Raw genomic sequence first — 20,351 nt, forward strand, 5'->3', positions numbered from 1 at the left:
GCCGAATATGCCAATATCCAATATGGCCGCACTAATTCGCGCATGCGCATTTGGAATCTGTGTGCGCGACCACGCAATGGCCCACGCAAAGCGAGCTAATTGCCATTGTCCACTGGCCTATATAAAGACAGCAGCTCCTCTCACAAATTACTGGACTGTCATCTGTGTTGCACTGAAGTCTCAAGTCCTATTGTAAACCCAAGCAAGCCCTGTGGACTACAGAACCCCCACCCCCCCACCCCCACATTAGGATGATGAGAGAAGGAGATGTTCTGTAGTCCTAACATGCAACTCTAATGCAGCCATCACATCCAAGAACTGGTAAAATTAATATATGAAATGGTTGTCCTTTAAGGAGCACAAACTAAACTAAACAAACTAAAATTATTTTTCAAATATTGGGAATAGAAGACAGTGTCGCTGATTTACTAAAAAAGTAAGGCATGCTCGCTTTGTAAAATTATTTTTTTTTTTTTTGTTAAACTCTTGTTATGTTAATATTACAACATCATATCTTCATTAAAACAGTTTTCTTCTTAATGTGAACTCTGTTTTTACTTAGCTCAGTGAATAAGGGAAAGCTGTGCTGACTTTAATCATCCAGTCATATGCAAGCTAAAAACCCATTTCCTTTTTTTTTTTTTTTTTCCTTCCGTGTGATTGGGTATTCTTTGCAAAGTGAAATGCCTCTATTTTTTATTAAAACATCTCCATTGTCTAGGTCAGCTTAGATGAAAGTTTTGCATTATATTAGTGTCAGTAGAAGAGTAATTGGCACCAGGATCATCCAGTAATGATGGGAAAGGCTGGGGGTCGCTCCGTTTTCTGGATCATTTTTGATGATGGATCCTTCTTCAGATGTTGTTGTTGGTAAAGAAATATTGGTGTAAGGATAGAGACTGCTTCCTACTGCACTGATGTTTCCTGTGTTGGAGAAGTTTCCATCACATGTCATTGTTGGTGTAGGGATATTTGACACATAATGGAATGTAACATTTAGGTTGGTGCTGATCCAGGCTTGGTGGGCTGTCACCAATGTGTACACCCCAGGGAAGTTAGGTAATGCACATCCTTTTCCCCAGCTTACAATTCCAACCTGGTACCATACGCCCTGGACCTTACAAACCAGAGGTCCTCCCGAGTCACCCTGTAAGAGATCGATAATTACCAGTTGAACCAATGGATATCTTTTCAGGATAATTCAATAAAATGTTTCAATCTTAGAATTTACACAAACTAGATGAGCGCTCGGTAAATGGGTATGGAATTGGTACTCTACAAGAACCTTAGGAAGTAGCAACCAGGTCAATTTTAATTTTTTTTAAAGCAGCTCTGTAGCCAAGTAAAAAAAAGTCAACAACCAGGACCTGCAAAAGAAAAAGTTACACTCCCCCTTCCGTCCATTCTTCTGATTGTGAGAAATGGCCTTTCCACATCTAACATACTAACTGGTGTGTTACATGATTGGTTCTCTGCCATGCCATGTGGTTCCTCTATCTGGCTTCTATAGTGATGGGTCAGCAGATGGAACCATGGGGTATGGCTGGGGACACAGGTGTTGAATGTGAAGATTTTTCAGACAGATGTTGCTCATGAGTAGAGTAAAGATCAGGGAAGCAGACGGGGAAGGTCTTGCTTTTTGACATTATTTAGCGATAGTATCAAAGGAATGGGGTGTGAGAACATTTGATCAGCAGGGGAAATAATATGTGGGAAACTTCTGCACTGTGTGCAGCCTATGGAGAATCTTATGCAAGGGGTCGAAAAAATGTGTGTTTGGCCAAACGAACCTCCAGCTGTAGAGTGAAGCAAAACATCTAGCAGTGGTATCATTAGCATTGGTAAATGTGACAGCTGTGTCCTGGTTGTTAGGGATCCAGCACCCACCAGCATCCTAACCAGTGATTCATCCCCACCCAACACATTCAGCTGTCAGCCAGGTAATCCCAACCAACAGCTGAATGTCAACAAACAGTGTGAGGTACCCCCAAAACTCATATCAAGCCCTTTATCTCTGGTATGGATTTAAAGAGGGACCCCATAAAAATATGTCATAGGCCCCCCTTAAAATTGACCAGAGGGCAGGAGCTTGCTGCTCCCCCTCCCTGAATAATACCAGGCCACGTGCCCTCAACATAGGGGGTACCTTGCCAGGGGGAAACCCTATCAAAGAAACCGTGTCCCCATGTTGATGAGGACAAGGACCTCTTTCTCAAAACACTGGTTGTTGTTGGAGATCTGCTTGCAGAGGGATTGTCAGAATCGGACCATATATGGGCATGATCATATATTTTCAATGACTCTGCAGGAATTCAGTGACATCATTGACCCTATATAGTCAAGTCTTGTTTTTTATATGAGGTGCCCCTCTGAAACCCATATTAGACTCCAATGGTCTGACAGTTAATTTGAGGGGACCCCATTCTGTGTTTTTTGATTACATTTACCTGTTTTATGGGAATCCCCAGCTGACAGCTGAATGCGCTGAGCAGGAATGAGTTACTGGTTATTAGGATGCAGGTGGGTGCTGGTTTTCCTAACAAACGAGAGGAAGTTGTCACATTTACAAATGGTAAAAATACCAGTGCTAAATGTTTTGCTTCACTTTGCAGTTGGAGGTTCATTTGGCTGAACACCCATTCATTGGACCCTTCACACAAGATTCTCCATGGACCGTACCCAGTGCAGAATGTTCTCTCAAATTATGTCTCCTGATGGTCAAAAGTTCTTAGCCTATTAACTCTTGAGGTCTGATGTTCCTTAATTATTTTTCTCTTAGGGTCAAATGTTAGGGGTTGTTACACTTGCCTGGTGAGGATGGAAGCTATTACACACATATTACAAATATTAAAGGGAATTACTATGCTTGCACGAATCAAACATTTGCAATGTGATTTTTTTTTTTTTAAATAAATAGACCCCTAAGTATAAAGTCATCTCCTGATATCTTAATTAATTCACTGCTCCCATCAATAGTTTTTAATTCATTTATAAATCCAGCCATGAATTAACCTGGAAAACATGCCCTGGGCTGCCATATGTGTTTAAAATGGCCAGTTACCATGGCTCTCTCCCCTTGGACAAGACTACTGGTCATATAATAGCCCCTTCTAGTCCTTGCTATACACTGACTTCAGCACAGCTTAGAGTGTGCAGATCCAGTCTGTGGACAGCCTCTAAAGGGGAGGAGGAGGAAAGAAAGCCCCTGTCTCCACCCACCTAGCCTTCCACCTAAGTCCATAGGAAGTGACATAAGTCTCATGACGAAACGCATTGGAAAGAGCCAATAATGTAATCACGTCACCAGAAGTGATGTCATCCACGATTCAGGATTGTGTAGCCAATGTTTTATGCTCCTTAAGGGGCCAGAGTCCATCCGTGTATGTTTTTATCTGTGTGCATAACCTAAACAAGAGTGTATTTATAGAGGTTTTTAATAAATTCTTTGCAAGTTTTTATGGTTTGTGCGATGATGGTTCCTATTTTGTTCCTTTGAGCAAATTCACCTAACCATTAAGTAGTGGATTTAGAAAGCTAGCTGATCCTCCAAGCCCTATCCCAGTGGAACTTCCAGTGGAAGACTATCAGGATATGAGTTGGTCCCAACTCTAAAAGGGTGATGTGCATTAGACCTATACTTATTCGGTCCATTGCATATATGCATTGCATTCCATGGCTGGTTCCAATATTGTAAGAGGGTGACACCATTGCTGTCATTTCACATTTTTGTGCACATTGTTGCATTTTAGGGGGTATTTGTTATATATTTAGGTTGGCTATCTTTTAGCATTTATAGAGGGTGACACCATTATTGTATGTACCACATACTCAATTTTTTAGTGTTTATACATTCCCTCGGGGTGCATTATTTCTCACAAGGAGGGTTATTCACTTTTTGTTCTTGCACACATTCATCTTGTTTACTTACACCGATACTCTATTTATTTGCATACCCTATTTAGACACTTGTAGGGAGATTTGTATCACCACTTTATGGTCACTTATATTTATTTTTTTGTAGTAGAGCCACATTTTTTTCCTGTTTGCTATTTTATTAGGTATGGGGATGCATGTCAATGCTAGCAGCCACTCGTTAGTAGTGATGGGCTGAACACCCCCCCCCCCCCCCATTCAATTAGACACCAGGACTCCAGAATAGGGAAAAGGTTTGGACCCAAACCATAAACCCCATTGAAGTCTATGGGATCTGAACTTGAAAAATTCAAGGGTCCCCATTTTTAAGGCTTATATGCAAGTTATTGGCAGTAAAAAGGTATGGAGGCTGGGGTACTGTCCTAGGGGGCATGTATCAATGCAAAAAAAAAATATTGTCTTTAAGGGATGCATCTGTACTGTGTATAGAACCTACTGCAGCAAAACTGACATACTGTATATAAAGAAAAAATAAATAAGTTTAAATTGATTTTCCCTGCTAACTGTCTTAAAAGAAAACATTGCCAGCAATAAAAAAATGCAAAAAAACATGCCCCCCTCCCCCCAATTTGTACCAGGCCCTTTGGATCTGGTATGGATTGTAAGGGAAACCCCACACCCATTTTTTTTTTAAATGGCGTGTGGTCCTCCCCAAAATCCACACAAGACCCATATCTGAGCATGCAGCTTGGCAGGCCAGGAAAGGAGAGGGCAAGCAAGCACCCCCCCACCTGAACCATACCAGGCCACATGACCTCAACATGCTCCCCACCCCAAAGTACTCCCCCATGTGGCTTGGTATGGCTTGGGGGGCAATTACCCCCCCCCACCCCTTTCCTGGCCTGCCAAGCTGCATGCTCGGATAAGGGTCTGGAATTGAGTTTTCCCTCAAAATTCATACCAGACCATAGGGTCTGGTATGGATTTTGGGGGCACTTCACACCATTTAAAAAAAAAATTGCCATGAGATTCCGCTTAAAACCCATACCAGACCCAAAGGGCCTGGAATAAATTAGGGGGGACGGGACTCCCATGGCATTTTTTTTTAATGGTGTGGGGTCCCCCCAAAATCCATACTAGACTCTTAGGTCTGGTATGAATTTTGAGGAAAACCCCCACGCCAAAATTAAAAAAAAAATGGCATGGGGTCACCCTACAAAATCCATACCAGACCCTTATCCGAGCATGCAGCTTGGCAGGCCAGGAAAGGGGGAAGCCTGTTGAGAGCTGATGACTCAACCATTGCTTCTGTGCAGTGTGCAGTGCATTGTGGAGAATTTTGGTGTGTGAACATCTCCCCGAGTGCTTTGGGTGTTCGACTGACGCCCAAACGGACGCTATTCAGGGCTGAACCGATGGTCGGCCCGAACGGTTTGCTCATGTCTACTCATCAGTTAGTATACAGGTATTAGGGAGGTCTGTTCAGTGGTTGTTCTATTGTTGACATGGGGTGTGCTAAGATCCCTGTCCAGCATTTTTGGAACACTGGATAGAAAGATGTCTTTGGGCAATGGAGAAAAGTAATTTGGAAATTGTACATAGGGTACAGTTGCACATGGAAAGAAGATGCTGGCAGGGAAAGATGAAGCAATCCTACAGCTGGCTTTCAATAATTATTCATTTTAGCCCAAAGACAGCAGTTAAAAATCTGAAAGGGCATCTAACTCACTCCAAATAAAACTAGTCCTTAACTGATGTCATGCATTTCTTCTGATTTCTGTAATGAGATCCAGAACTAAAGATGAGCCATGCTGGAATGTTCTTGGTGTCACTCACCTGGCAGGAGTCCTTTCCCCCTTCCTTGTAGCCGGCACAGATCTGATCATACTGGATTTTTTTAGTACCTCCTGCTCTCTGTTGCATTACTTGACATGTATTGCGGTCTATTAGGGGAACCATGACCTCCTGGAGGGCCCCATATAGAACTAAGCTCCCTGGTGATGAAACAAAGACACAATGATTACAAGGTTATTCTTAAGAAAGCAATACGTTGATAGATCACCTTCATGCTCCATTCACACTGGTGCAATGCAGGAATGCACTCACAAATGTTCATCTTTTTTAACCACTTCCCGTGAAACGATGTACCTGTAACGTTTTTTAGAACTGGTTAGCTTTCTGGTGATAGCAACCGATGCGGTTCAGCAGCTGCTTGAACATTATCTAATCACAAGGAGTGGAATGGGACACCGCCCCCCTCTCCCGCTGCTTTTCTCCGCTCCACTCAGGTTGTTTCATCTTTTGTGCCCCGATGAAGTCATGTGGCGGAGTCTATGTCCAACTATACTACGCCACCTTAATCCTGATCTGCAGATTTTTTATGTAAGAACTTTTTATTCATGTGATACTCTGTATTGGACCTGTGGTCACTTTTAATGGCATTTTTTTCAATAAAAATGTGGTGATTTTCTACCTTTTTTTCAAAACTTTCATGAGAGAGAGTGAAAAACCAGCACCATCGGCTGTGACGTTATCCTCCTTTATACCCAGTGGAAGGATCCTTCATGATGTGTAATTCCATGTCTGACTAGGCTCCTATAACTTAGAGTCTAGATATCAGGAAAGGCCACTCCTTTCCTTTCACGGTCGAAGGTGCACTTGGGTGTATGGTCGTCTATCATCATTGGACACGTTTGCAATGATTTCATCACATTTTTTCCTATATGGACTTTTTTATGGACTGATCGTTGTCACTTTATATGCATTGATCACTACTCACTTAGAGCAGCAATTGTTGTTTTATAAGTGTTCAAATCACACACGCGAGGTATCGCCGCGATTGTGAGAGCGAGAGCAATAATTATAGTAAAAGACAATGTAGATTTTTAAGTAATATAGTTTGTCACCACTCTACGAGTGTGCACAATTTTAAACCGTAACATGTTGGGTATCTATTTACTCGGCGTAACATCATCTTTCACAATATACACAAAAAATTGGGCTAACTTTACTGTTTCGTCTTTTTTTTTATTCAGTGAAGTGTATTTTTTCCAAAAAAATTTGGAACAGCTGCCATTTTATTCTTTGCTAAAAAAATATATATGTTTGGGGGTTCTAAGCAATTTTCTAGCAAGAAATACTGATTTTAACTTGCAAACAACAAATATCGGAAATAGGCTTGGTCCTTAAGTGGTTAAAGACACGCTGCATGCTGGGGAAAATGATTCCTGTCAGGTGAGTGACATCAAGATCATTTAACTGGTTGCCCTGACCTTGCAAGTCCTCCGACACCTCTGACACTCTGGGTTCGGACATTCTTATTGTGACCATGTACTTAAAAACACACACAGGCAATTTAAATCAGTTGAATCTTGTTTACTGGAAAAAAAGATTAGTGTTAATGCACTTCAGCAATATAAACTTGTTTTGTCCAGAAAATATGCTATGTTAGATAACCCTGATAGCAGAGACAATAATAACAATGAAGCATATGCAACTATTTGGAGTGCTAAAGAAAAGTACACATATATATATATATATAACAGCAACATACCACCCTGAGTAGGATCTATGGCTACAAGCAAAAGAAGGTCAGAGGAATGACAAGTTCCTATCAGACCACTCCCTTATGCACCCTGACACCACAGCCCCAAAGGCACAGGAATTCTATATTAAAATCAGGCAAAATAACTTTTCAGCCCTTAACCCTGCTCTCAAGCGGGTAGAGTCCTGGGTAGAAATGTGGACCATGACGGCACCAGTGACCTGCGCAAGGAGGGGGGGATATGTTGTAGTCCTTAGGAGGAAAAGTCTTCAGCTAGCCCCTTAAGAAGTGTTTGAGGTTTCTTGGCAAACAGAGTGGTTTCAAGTATGCTGGTGGTGTCCTGACAAGCAGGGTGATCACTGTGGCCTCCCAACAAAGGTTTCTGTTTAACAAGCTTGGTTAGTGGAACAAGACAACGGTGTCTGCATGCAGGGTCTTTGGTTATGGGAAAATGGGCAAGTGCTCGTTCACCAACTCCAGTGACCTCTGGTGTTGAAGAATGGCGTGAGGGCTCCACAGCATGCCCCTGCAGAGCTTGGCTCGTGGGACAGCACTGAACCCCGCTTCACTCTGCGCTACTATCCAGCTGGATGTGGCATGGATGTGATGAAAGCGGCCTCCAGGCTGCCGCTGAGTGATCGAAAGTGGCTGTCAGTGAATGCTCCAGCTCGCTGTGACTCTCTCTCCTTGTGGTGCAGGCCATGATTCAGCCGCCATATAGTCTATCACTGAGTCCTTGCTTGTATCTCCAGGCTATGGTCCCAAGAAAGTGATCCCACTGCCACACAGGCTTTATTTCATCTCTCCCATCATCCAATTCTACTCTCCAGCCAGCTGAGATTTGTAGTCCATAACAGTCCGACTAAATTTAAAACTTGGCTCCCTGGACTACATGTCTCAAGATGCTTTGCTCCACCCCCCAAAAAAAAAATCCCCTCCTAGAACAATACTTACCCCCTGCCACCCCTAAATCCCCATCTTCCAACACAATTCTCCTTGTGATACCCCCACCTCACATGATACCACAGTTTCCGTGGCAGCATCCCCTCCTGCCCACCCCTTGCCTATTAGCCTTGATTATGATTTAGTATTACGATTTCCCTTCCCGCCATAGACTTCAAAAGGATTCACTACTAGGTTCATGTTTCATGGATTTCTAACAGTACTCAATGAATCCCCTGTAAATCGAACCCATGCAGATTTGCCCTCCAATAATTAACATGATGTATTGGGTGATTAAGTGACAGGTCTGGCTTCTTTGCATAGAAGATGAGTGAAATCACTTTTGTTTATCATTTCATGGACTCACCTCCATAATATCTTGTCCCCCAGCCAGTTACCCAGCACTCCATACCACAGGGGAAGGTGGTGGTGGAAGATGGCAGACAGATTGGCATGATGTACTGAGTATAGGTGACAGGTGTGGCTAGCCGTACCAGGGCAATGTCTCCAGGTTTTCCAACACTTGTATAGCTACTATTGATGATAATAGAGCTTAGATTGGCAATAACTGTATGGGGGCTGATCACACCCAGCTGGTACATGCCCAAATATACTTTATAATTCGATAGCTGGATAGGACTGCAGAAAGAAAACAGAAAATAATATGTATAACTGAAGATTCATCTGCTGCAGAAGGCAGTGCATTATCATTACTATCAATGAACTTCAAGTTCTATTGAATGAAATACAACTTGTTCATAATTTGCTTTCAATGAATGGCCCAATGCTATGGAACCCAATGTTATGGAGCCCAATGTTATGGAACTCAATGTTATGGAACTCAGTGTTATGGAACTCAATGTTATGGAGCCCAATGTTATGGAGCCCAATGTTATGGAACTCAATGTTCTGGAGCCCAATGTTATGGAGCCCAATGTTATGGAACTCAGTTTTATGTAGCCCAATGTTATGGAACCCAATGTTATGGAGCCCAATGTTATGGAACTCAGATTTATGGAGCCCAATGTTATGGAGCACAATGTTATTGAGCCCTAATGTTATGCAGCACAATGTTATGGAACTCAGCGTTATGGAGCCCAATGTTATGGAGCACAATGTTATGAAGCCCAATGTTATGGAGCACAATGTTATGGAGCCCAATGTTATGGAGCCCAAAGTTATGGAGCACAATGTTTTGGAGCACAATGTTATGAGGTTAGGCAGTGTCATCAGAGTTTGCTATGATTCTAAATCACAGTAATCTCTATTGAATCCTCAGAAGTGGAATGCAATTGCATGTAAACAAAGGAGACCAAAAGGTTTTTAAAAGTATCAAAATATAAATGATAATAGGGTGGTTATAAAAGAATCAAAATAAATTAACTCTCTATTAATGAATACATTATCACATGCATTTTTTTAAATGCCTGAGTTGGTATCAGCCTCTTACAGTCCCTATACAGCAAAGCTCAGATTGGGGAAGGGAAAAAGCAGCACTAGAAGCCAACTGGTCAGTTCATGTGCTGACGTGAAGCATGCTGATAGGAGGAGAGCACAGAGTGAGGGATTGATGAGCCCACCACAGCTCTGCTTCTCCTTCTCTGTCCAGTCCAGTAGGATCATGAAAGCATAGGCCCAGTTCTGGAGACCTCACTTACAGAAAGATATTGATAAGATAGAACGAGTCCAGAGACAGGTAACAAAAATGGTGAAAGGTTTGAGGGATAAAACATATCAGGAGAGACTTCAAAAGTTCAAAACTAATCTTAAAAAAGTATTTTACTGAAAGGGTAGTTGATGATTGGAATAAACTACCAGCAGATGTAGTGAGACAGTCAACAGTAAATGGCTTCTTTTGGGATCAGCTACAGATTTGACAAACCTTCTCCAAAGTGACATCCACCCCCCTCCAAAAAAAAAAATAATCCCAATGTTTTACATTTTTACTGATTTATGGAGTATTATTTTTTATTATTTTTGCTTCTGCTGCAGCATGTCTGACCATGATTACAGATGATCAGATTATTTTTTTCTTTGTTTAGTTTTGTGTGTGTTATTTTCTTTGCATGTTTTTGTAAGTAATTGGTTGGTATTTAGAGGTTTTTATTCAATAGGGTATTAAAAAATTAAATCTAAATAAGAAAAAAAAATGTTGTCATTTTCTTATGTTCAAAAACATTACAGACTGGCAAACTTCTGTATACAGAAATAAATGCATCCTCAATTGTTGAGGGTCCAGTGTATGAATAGTTAAAGCACATGGTTTTTACATAAGTCGTTCTTAGCAGAGGCATTGGGGTTGATTTACTAAAAGCAAATAGACTGTGCACTCTGCAAGTGCGGTTGCTCCAGAGCTTAGTAAATGAGGTAAAGATTCTCTTTGCAAAGAATACCCAATCACATGTAAGGAAAATAAAAAAAAACAGCATTTTTGCTTGCACATGATTGGATGATAGAAGTCAGCAGAGCTCCTGCTCATTTACTAAACTCTGCAGCAACTGCTCTTACAGAGTGCAACTGCACTTTGCAAAGTGCACAGTGTATTTGCCTTTAGTAAATCAAACCCATTGTGTTGCTTGCAGAACCACACTGTAATAAATGAGCCCATGGCTCGGATCGGAGTTTCAGCACTTCAGTTCCAGACAGTGTTATGACAGTGGCCTATTTATAATGCTGCTTGGACCACCGCCCACTGTCCTGTAGACCTGGAACCAGTGGCGACTGGTGCCCAAAATTTGGTGGGGGCGCAATTAAACTGAAAAATACTGAACCCCCCTTTCAATTGCAGCCTCACTGTGCACATCAAATGCAGCCATTGTGTCCATCAAATGCAGCCACTGTGCCCATCAAATGCAGTCATTGTGCCCATCAAATGCAGTCATTGTGCCCATCAAATGCAGCCACTGTGCCCACCAAACGCAGCCACTGTGCCCATCAAACGCAGCCACTTGTGCCCATCATACGCAGCCACTTGTGCCCATCATACGCAGCAACTTGTGCCCATCATACGCAGCAACTTGTGCCCATCATATGCAGCCACTTGTGCCCATCATACGCAGCAACTTGTGCCCATCATACGCAGCCACTTGTGCCCATCATACGCAGCCACTTGTGCCCATCATACGCAGCCACTTGTGCCCATCATACGCAGCCACTTGTGCCCATCATATGCAGCCACTTGTGCCCCATCATATGCAGCCATTGTGCCCGTCATATGCAGCCATTTGTGCCTGTGAAATGCAGCCACTTGTGCCCAGTATAGGCAGCCACTTTTGCCAATCAAATGCAGCCACTTGTGCCCATCATATGCAGCCATTTGTGCCCGTCAAATGCAGCCACTTGTGCCCATCAAATGCAGCCACTTGTGCCCCTCAGATGCAGCCACTTGTGCCCATCAAATGCAGCCAGGCTCGGCTGTCACTTCACAAACCCCCCCTTCCCTGCGCGGCCCATCAAATGCAGCCACTTGTGCCCATCAAATGCAGCCATTTGTGCCCGTGAAATGCAGCCATTTGTGCCCGTGAAATGCAGCCACTTGTACCCAGTATAGGCAGCCACTTGTGCCAATCAAATGCAGCCACTTGTGCCCATCATATGCAGCCATTTGTGCCCGTCAAATGCAGCCACTTGTGCCCGTCAAATGCAGCCACTTGTGCCCCTAAGATGCAGCCACTTGTGTCCATCAAATGCAGCCAGGCTCAGTTGTCACTTCACAAACCCCCCCTTCCCTGCGCTGCCAGTCCAGTGGCACTTACTGCTCCTCTCCTGGAGTGACGGGGCTCTCCTCCTCAGCAGTTCTCCTTCTCGGCAGGAAGTGGCGGCTCTCCTCCTTGGTGGCTCCGCCAAAGCATTAGGCATCCAATAGGATCACCCAATGCTTTGGCCATTCGGGAGACAGGTCTTACTGACCTGCCTGCTGATTGGCAGGGAGGAACGTTAGTGTAAAAATAGTGAAAATTAATTCGCTATGCCACACAACAGGGTGGGATCGGGACGCAGTGCTCTGCGCCCCGAGCGCACCCTATTTTGAAGCCTATTAGAGCCTCTGGCTATAATCACGTGCTTCAAAATACACACCCCCACCTATCCCCGCCATAGTAATTCATGTGTCCGGTGTCCTGAAAGGGGCGGGCACATTAATAGGGAGAGCGGCGGAGGTGTCAGGCGGTGACTGCGCCTGTGTGCCCACAATGCACAGGCTGCCACTGCCTGGAACCCTGCTTAGTTATAGGCAGAGAAAGATTTAAAGCACCCAGGTGTGCTCCTGGTTTGTAATATCCAAGTGGTGAACTATGAGTTTAGGGTATTGTATACCTGCACTTCACCTGCATCTATCCACAGTAAACAAGCTAAGCTAAGACTCAATAGCTGGATAATGGGTGAAAATATTAACAGGGCCCATTGGGTAAACCAATCAATGTTGACCAATGATGCACAGTTGACAGTTTTAATCTGGACACTTTATAAAAAATGCACACTGTATCGGTCTACATGGCCTTGCCTGATTTTTAGAAACATTGGTACCTGATGGAAGAATTGGTTTATAAAGGTAATATGTTTTACTCACTTGTGGATGCAATGTGCTGCTGTCATAACCCACTCTGGTGAGATCAGGGAGCCTCCACATAAATATGCTCCATCTAATGTTTCAACTATAACAGCAACCTGCCAGGGCCACTGGTCATCCAATGAATTTTTACCGCCAACTATCCGACTGGACACCAACGGGGAACCGCACACTGAAAAATCTGCAGCACCGAAAGCATTGGTGGCTGACACAAAAATAAAGAATTGAGTTTGAATTTGTTTAGCTTCCACAATAAAATAGTTATATATATAAAACATACAAAATATATATATATAAATAATACACACAAGAAAATAATCCATTTTCGTTTATATTAGACATGTGCAATTCGTATAGTTCCGAATTAGTTTTTTAACGAGTTTTGATAAATTCGTTCATTTCTGAATTTCCGAATTTTTCAATTTCCGAAATTCCAACATTTCTGAATTTCCAAATTTCAAATTTCCAGATTTTCGAAAACCCGAATTTTGGAAATTCGGAATTCGAAAATTCGAAATTCGGAAATTTTAAAATTCAGAAATTCAAAATTCGGAAAATTCGAAAATTGAATTTTCAGATTTCTGAATTTCCAAATTCCGAATTTCCGAATTTTTGAATGTCTGAACTTCTGAAAAAAGCAAAAAAAAACAAACAAAACGAAAACAAACACATTTTTTATCAGTGCACATGTCTAGTTTGTATGGTAGCTTTCAGGGGATAAAAATCCTCAGGAGTGATTCTGACAAACGACACTTTGATGACTCAGATCTCAGCCATGTACTTTGAACATCAAGTATTTTTATTCTTCTTCAGGCAGTTAAAAATAAAAAAAAGGAGCTCAGGCTGCACTACACACCTCATCTCTGGTGCTGTCCCCTGCAGTTATTCTTTTTGATCAGAAGATGCTCTACGTCTTATGGGTTAACTGACACCTAGTGTTCATCTATCTGGAAGACCGAGACAATATTGTGAATGAAATGCAACACCACCATGGCACCCTTCATTCACAATGTAACAATGTAAAGGCGGGACGTCATTATATCTGCATTATTAGGAACCACCCACATCTAAAAGGTAAGATTAAAATATTTTTGTAGGGAAAAAAAGGAGGAATACTGCACCCCAGATTTGGACTAAAATTGTAAATTGTAAATTTTTCACAAAAAAAGATAGTGTAAAATTGTGTCAAAACTATCCACCGACTTAAAGAGAAGCTCCAGTCTCCTCCCCAAAAAATCTTAAGTCGGCAGCTACAAATACTGTAGCTGCTGGCTTTTTATATAAAGAAACTTACCTGTCCAGGGGTTCAGCAATGTCGGCATACAAGCCAATTCTTTAGTAGGCTTTGGGTGCAAGCGTCGGCATCTTCACTAAGGGAAACCAGCATTGAAGCCTCCTGGGTTCACCTACTGTGCATTCATGGGTCGTGCTGTGCTTTATGAATGGTCCCGCAGTCTTCTAAGATCTGTGTGTGTCCCAGAAGGCTGCTAGGGGGAGGGAGGAGGGGCTGGACATTTTTGTAGACCGCCTCGGCGATCCTAAAGATTGGCCTCACACTGTGGATAATATCCATAAAAGTCCTTTATTCCATAACATGGGAAAAACAGAACTAGGATATGTGATACAGTTAACGTGTTTTACACAAGAAGCACTTAATCATTACTCATATAAAATGCGTTAACTGGATCGCATATCCTAGTTCTGTTTTCCCCGTGTTATATTACGTGTTATTTATATGTTATATTACTACTGGAAGCTCTCTAATCAACTACTACTATAAAGGGCACTCCTGGCCACTGTCGAATCTTGTATGCTTTCTTTTTGTTTTTTAGAGAGTTACCCACACAAGTGGCATACTGTTATTATCAATTATATAGACTCTGGGACTCTACAGTTAAGTGGTTAATATGACTGAAAGAAAAACAAATGTCCTGTTATTATTAACCTCTAACCCTGGTAGTCTTGGTCCACAGTAATCCAACCATGTCCTCCTGGCTGGCATCTATTGCTAACTTTTTCATTAGGAGGGAAAAAAATAGTTTCCGAGGATGGTCCATTCAATTTCCTCAACTAAATATCACTTTCCTATTTATTAAATATAATTATATTATTATTTGCCTTTTTTCATGTTTTTAGAGCTTATCTTATTACCCAAACATGATTGTATTTCCTTTCAATTTAGTTGCCCTCTCCAAGACTTCTAAGCAGTTGTTACACTGGGTTGTCAAATGCCAGACTCCCTCTCCATTTATTTATTTATTTATTTTCTTCTTCTTCTTCTTCCTCTTCTTCTTCCTTCCACATTTAAAAACAGATATAGAATATATTTGCTAACATCCTTATATTGATAGTGTTTTGATCATACCAAATGTTTATGATTCTGATACAGTTGGTTTTCTATACATTATATAAAAACTAAATGTAATGGATTTTTGTACCTCGGTTATTGTATTTTTATATGTTTTTATTTTTGTATTATTCTCTGCTTTTTCAAACCTACACCTGTTTGATTACCATATTTGAGCATTGTAGGTTCATACTTCACTGAATTATTATTATTATTATTATTATTATTATATGCGCCAACAGTTTACGCAGCGCTTTACAATGTATAGGAGAGACAACACAATTACAGTACAGTTCAATACAAAAGGTACAGGAGGGCCCGGCTCGTAGAGCTTACATTCTAAAGGGAGGGGGTGGTGGTACAAAAGGTAATAGCTGCAGAGAATGATTTGATGGGGGTGGCTCAGGGACAGTTGTTATGTGGGTGTGGGATAGGCTTCCCTAAATAAATAAACTTAATAAGATTAATAAAAAAAAAAGGTTTGTTCCAAGAAATCCTGAAAAATTAATCAAAGTCCAAAATATAAAGCTTTCCTTTTTTATTCTTATTACGTCTCCCCTTGTAGCCCTTGAAAGTGTTATAATTAAAGATGAGAAAAATGAAGAGTGTTTGTTTCCCCAAAATTTCCATTCTACTGAAATGCATTGGAGTCTTTGAGAAAGGCTGAATTGCAACTAAAATGAATAAAAAGTACATACAGTATATAACGATAAAATACACACATGAAAAATGGGAAAGAAACAAAAAAAAAGAACAAGAAAAAACGAAACTACTATACTAAACTACAAAAAGCTTTAAATAAATAAGAGAGCAAGTTGCCTTATTTCTAACTGGTTTGTCTAAGTAGCTCAAAGGGCAAAATTGAGCTACAACAAAATTTAGCTGAAAATGAAATAAAAAAGTTTGCACCAAATTCAAAATAGATAAAAATCACTCTGCTCACCCTTAGATACAATGAAGAATCTTCATAGAAAGTTTAGGTAGACAGTTCTCAGATATGATAATGGGAATCCTATTGTGGCCTAGGTTTTCTTTGTTCAACTTTTTGTTTGGCTGCCCTCTGTGAGAGCTTAGGTCAGTACAGACTCTTTGGAGATCTACTTACCTGTGGTGATAAGGATGAGAACCCTGAGAACTCCCATTCCGGCAGAGAGGATGATATTCAGCAGAGAGCTCTCTCTCTCTCTCTCTGATCTAATAAAGAACACAATTTTCTGTTGATAAATATAAACCTTTTCAGCTTCCTCATTCTTTTTTGTGTTTGCTAAAGTTTTTATTAGTTTTACAAGAGCAGAATATGTCATATAAAACTCAGCCTCTCTCTCTCACTTTTTTATTAGAAATGCATTGTTCTGCACCAGTTATAAATGGATAGACAAGGCAAGACAAAGTAAAGTAGGGTTAGGGAAAGGTCAAAGTACAATTTGGAAGAAGTACCACTAGCAGCGGTTCTCTATATGGTTATGTAGCTTACTTGTTCCTTTTTTTTATGTTTGTTAAAGTTTCTAAAAGTTACAAAAGCAGACATGTGATATGTACAAGTCATTCTATCTCTTTTTTTTTTATATAACGTAGAACAGAGGTCCCCAAACCCTGGGCCACAGACCGGTGCTGGGCGGTGCGGCGGGGGCATGAGCATTCTCCCAGCGTCACTACATCTCTGTGGCCATGAAGAAGAAGGGGAGAGAGGAGAGCTGGTCAGGGACAGGATTTTGTAGAGCACTGGTGAGTTTCAGGCTGCACCCCCAACACCCCAGCCCCCCCTCCCCCAAGGTGACAGGCTGCTGCCAAAAACCCATTTGGTGTCCTCGTGCTTGTATTTCTGGATCAGCCATGCTTGTGAATATGTGGAAAAGGTTTAAGTTGTTCATTCCCCCCTTGACCCCCTTTTTGTTATCTAGGTGGTCATGGTGCCTCCCTGCAATCACTGTTACTCTCTAGCTGACACTCACATTGTTGCATGTAATATGTCCTGTCAAATCACTCTGTCCAGCAGACACGCTCATTGCTCTGATTTATTTCCTGGAAATATCACTTTTGACCCTTGACTGTTTTGACTCATCCACAGTGCAGTGGCGGCTGGTGCTAAATATTTTGGGGAGGGGGTGGCAAACTAATGACAGCCCCCCCTTCCCCGGACGGATGATCGCTGCAAGCAAACCACCACCAGACGAACGGCGGACGATCACCGCAAACACCAATATTAATTCGCTATTGTCATAAAACCTCTGGCTCTAATCACGTGCTTCTAAAAGAAAAAAAAAACCCCATTGGAATCCAGGCGTCCAGAGCCCCGCATGTAGATTAGGGGGCCGGATGCATGGATAGGGGGGCGGAACCCCTGCACCCTGCATTATGGGCCGCCACTGGAACAGTGTGAGCTAACAATCATGACCTAATCAAAATTAAAGTGAACCACTCCCTTACCCCTTCCCCCCCAGTCCATGGAGGGTCTTTCTTTTGCGTGGCCAGTCCCTGGTGCCAGGAAGATTGGGGACCACTGATGTAAAGTCCCTACAACAGTTTTGAGGGGATAGACAAAGCAAAACAAAAGTAGGCAGGAGTGGAAATATACAAAGTACATTGTATAGGCCGCTAACAGTGGGTTTTCCTTATGGTTGTTCAGTGTGAAGCATGTGACACTTGAATATACAATGGGCAAGCAGTCCCTTGTTATGGTGAATCTGCCTGTTTTAGACATCATCGTGGAGTGCTGTTGGGTTCAGTCTTTTGAAAGGTGAGAAAGGTATTCCTCTGAAGTGAAGTCAGCCAGCACACATTTTATAATAGTTATAATTTGTACCTTTTTAAAATTGAGTGAAATCCTCCATCAGCCTCATATGGTCTAATTTGATAAACCTTTCCTTTAATGAAAGTCAGTGAGATTTATTCAAAAGATGGGGATTTACTCAAGAGAATGAATTTCAGTGGTAGCATGTAGGGGATACATGTTTGGGTCAAATGGCAAATGAATACTACTGATTAGGGATGAGCTTTATGTTGGGGTCGAACATGAGTTTGACTCGAACATTGGCTGTTCGCCCATTCGCCGAACAGAGAACAATTTGGGGTGTTCGCGAAAAATGCGAAAGCCTCAGAACACCCTTTAAATGTCTATAGGAGAAATCAAAAGTGCTAATTTTAAAGGCTAATATGCATGGTATTGTCATAAAAAGTGTTTGGGGACCTGGGTCCTGCCCCAGGGGACATGTATCAATGCAAAATAAAGTTTTAAAAATGGCAGTTTTTTCGGGAGCAGTGATTTTAACAACTTCCTGCCCGCCCCATAGCGGATTGACGTCCGGGAAGTGGTTCAGTTATCCTGACTGGGCATCATATGACGTCCAGCAGGATAACATGCCGCAGCGCCCGCGGGGGCGCGCAGCGCGGCGATCGGTGAAGCGGTGTGTCAGTCTGACACACCGCTCCACCGATCTTGGTAAAGAGCCTCCGGCGGAGGCTCTTTACCACGTGATCAGCCGTGTCCAATCACGGCTGATCACACTGTCAATAGACAGACGCGAGTAGAGGAGAGCCGATCGGCGGCTCTCCTGGCAGGGGGGGTCTGCGCTGATTGTTTATCAGCGCAGCCCCCCTCAGATCACCACACTGGACCACCAGGGATCGCCACTAGGACCACCAGGGAAGGGGCAACATGTGGATGGCCAGGTATGTACCCCATGGCCATCCACATGTGCCCAGTGTGCCCAATCTGTGCCAATCAGTGCCCACAAATGGGCACTGATTGGCACCATTATGTTGCAGTGATGCCCAGCAATGCCACCCTTAGGGGCATCACTGCAAACAACCAGTGTCATCAGTGCCACCCATCAGTGTCCATCGGTGCCACCTGTCAGTGCCCATCCATGCCCATCAGTGCCCACCTATCAGTGCCCATCCGTGCCCATCTGTGCCAACTATCAGTGCCACCCATAAGTAACCATCAATGCCACCTACAAGTGCCCATCAATGCCACCTATGAGTGCCCATCAGTGCTGCCTATGAGTGCCCATCGGTGCCACCTATGAGTGCCCATCAGTGCTGCATACCAGTGCCACCTATCAGTGCCCATCAGTGCCACCTATCAGTGCCCATCATCAGTGCCACCTCATCAGTGCCACCCTATTGGTGCCACCTCATCGGTGCCCATCAGTGCCGCCGTATCAGTGCCCGTCAGTGCAGCCATATCAGTGCCCGTCATTGAAGAAGAAAACATACTTATTTACAAAAAGTTTTAACAGAAACAAAGAAAAACTTGTTTTTTTTTCAAAATTTTGGGTCTTTTTTTATTTGTTGCACAAAAAATAAAAACCGCAGAGGTGATCAAATACCACCAAAAGAAAGCTCTATTTGTGGGAACAAAATTATAAAAAAAATGTTTGGGTACAGTGTATCATGACCGCGCAATTGTCATTCAAATTGCGACAGCGCTGAAAGCTGAAAATTGGCCCGGGCAGGAAGGTGTCTAAGTGCCTGGTATTGAAGTGGTTAATAATGCTTTAAGTGAAACAATAAAAGTGTAATATTCCTTTAAATTTCGTACCTGGGGGGTGTCTATAGTATGCCTGTAAAGGGGCGCATGTTTCCTGTGTTTAGAACAGTCTGACAGCAAAATGATATTTCTAAAGGGAAAAAAAAGTCATTTAAGAGTGCTAGAGCTAGTGTCGGCTATAATGAATTGTTGGGGAAAAAAAGTCATTTAAAAGTGCTAGAGCTAGTGCCGGCTATAATGAATTGTCAGTCTGGCAATACACATAAAAGTTCATTGATAAAAACGGCATGGAATTTCCCCACAGGGGAACCCCGAACCAAAATTAAAAATAAAAATGCTTGGGGGTCCCCCTAAATTCCATACCAGGCCCTTCCGTTCTGGTATTGATATTAAGGGGAACCCCACGCCAAAATTTAAAAAAAATGAATGGCGTGGGGGTCCCCCTCAAAATCCATACCAGACGCTTCAGGTCTGGTATGGATATTAGGGGAAACCCCGAGCCAAAATTTAAAAAAAAATGGCGTGGGGGTCCCCCTTTAAAATCCATACCAGACCCTTCAGGTCTGGTATGGAATTTAAAGGGGAA

General features: G+C 42.4%; 1 protein-coding gene across 1 annotated transcript; it reads right to left on the reverse strand.

Moving 5' to 3' along the window:
- Positions 1–290: 290 nt before the first annotated feature.
- On the reverse strand, positions 291–16,486 carry LOC141148248 (serine protease 33-like). Its single transcript, XM_073635514.1, has 5 exons — positions 16,379–16,486; positions 12,927–13,131; positions 8,727–8,998; positions 5,710–5,867; positions 291–1,147 (listed from the first exon to the last, which is right to left on the reverse strand). Exons 1-5 carry the CDS (start codon positions 16,413–16,415, stop codon positions 746–748), a joined length of 1,074 nt encoding a protein of 357 aa, XP_073491615.1. The 5' UTR covers positions 16,416–16,486; the 3' UTR covers positions 291–745.
- Between the last annotated feature and the right edge of the window lie 3,865 nt (positions 16,487–20,351).

Source organism: Aquarana catesbeiana, linkage group LG06 (genome assembly GCF_042186555.1).
Source record: "Aquarana catesbeiana isolate 2022-GZ linkage group LG06, ASM4218655v1, whole genome shotgun sequence".
Classification (NCBI taxonomy): Eukaryota; Metazoa; Chordata; class Amphibia; order Anura; family Ranidae; genus Aquarana; species Aquarana catesbeiana.

What these genes read in the sequence shown, in the direction of transcription:
- LOC141148248 (XM_073635514.1), bottom strand. Translation starts at nt 16,415, where the DNA reads ATGGGAGTTCTCAGGGTTCTCATCCTTATCACCACAG. An exon ending in TCTCATCCTTATCACCACAG is followed by an intron (nt 13,132 to 16,378) that starts GTAAGTAGATCT and finishes TTTTTGTGTCAG; the next exon opens with CCACCAATGCTTTCGGTGCT. An exon ending in GGGGAAAGGACTCCTGCCAG is followed by an intron (nt 1,148 to 5,709) that starts GTGAGTGACACC and finishes GATCTCTTACAG; the next exon opens with GGTGACTCGGGAGGACCTCT.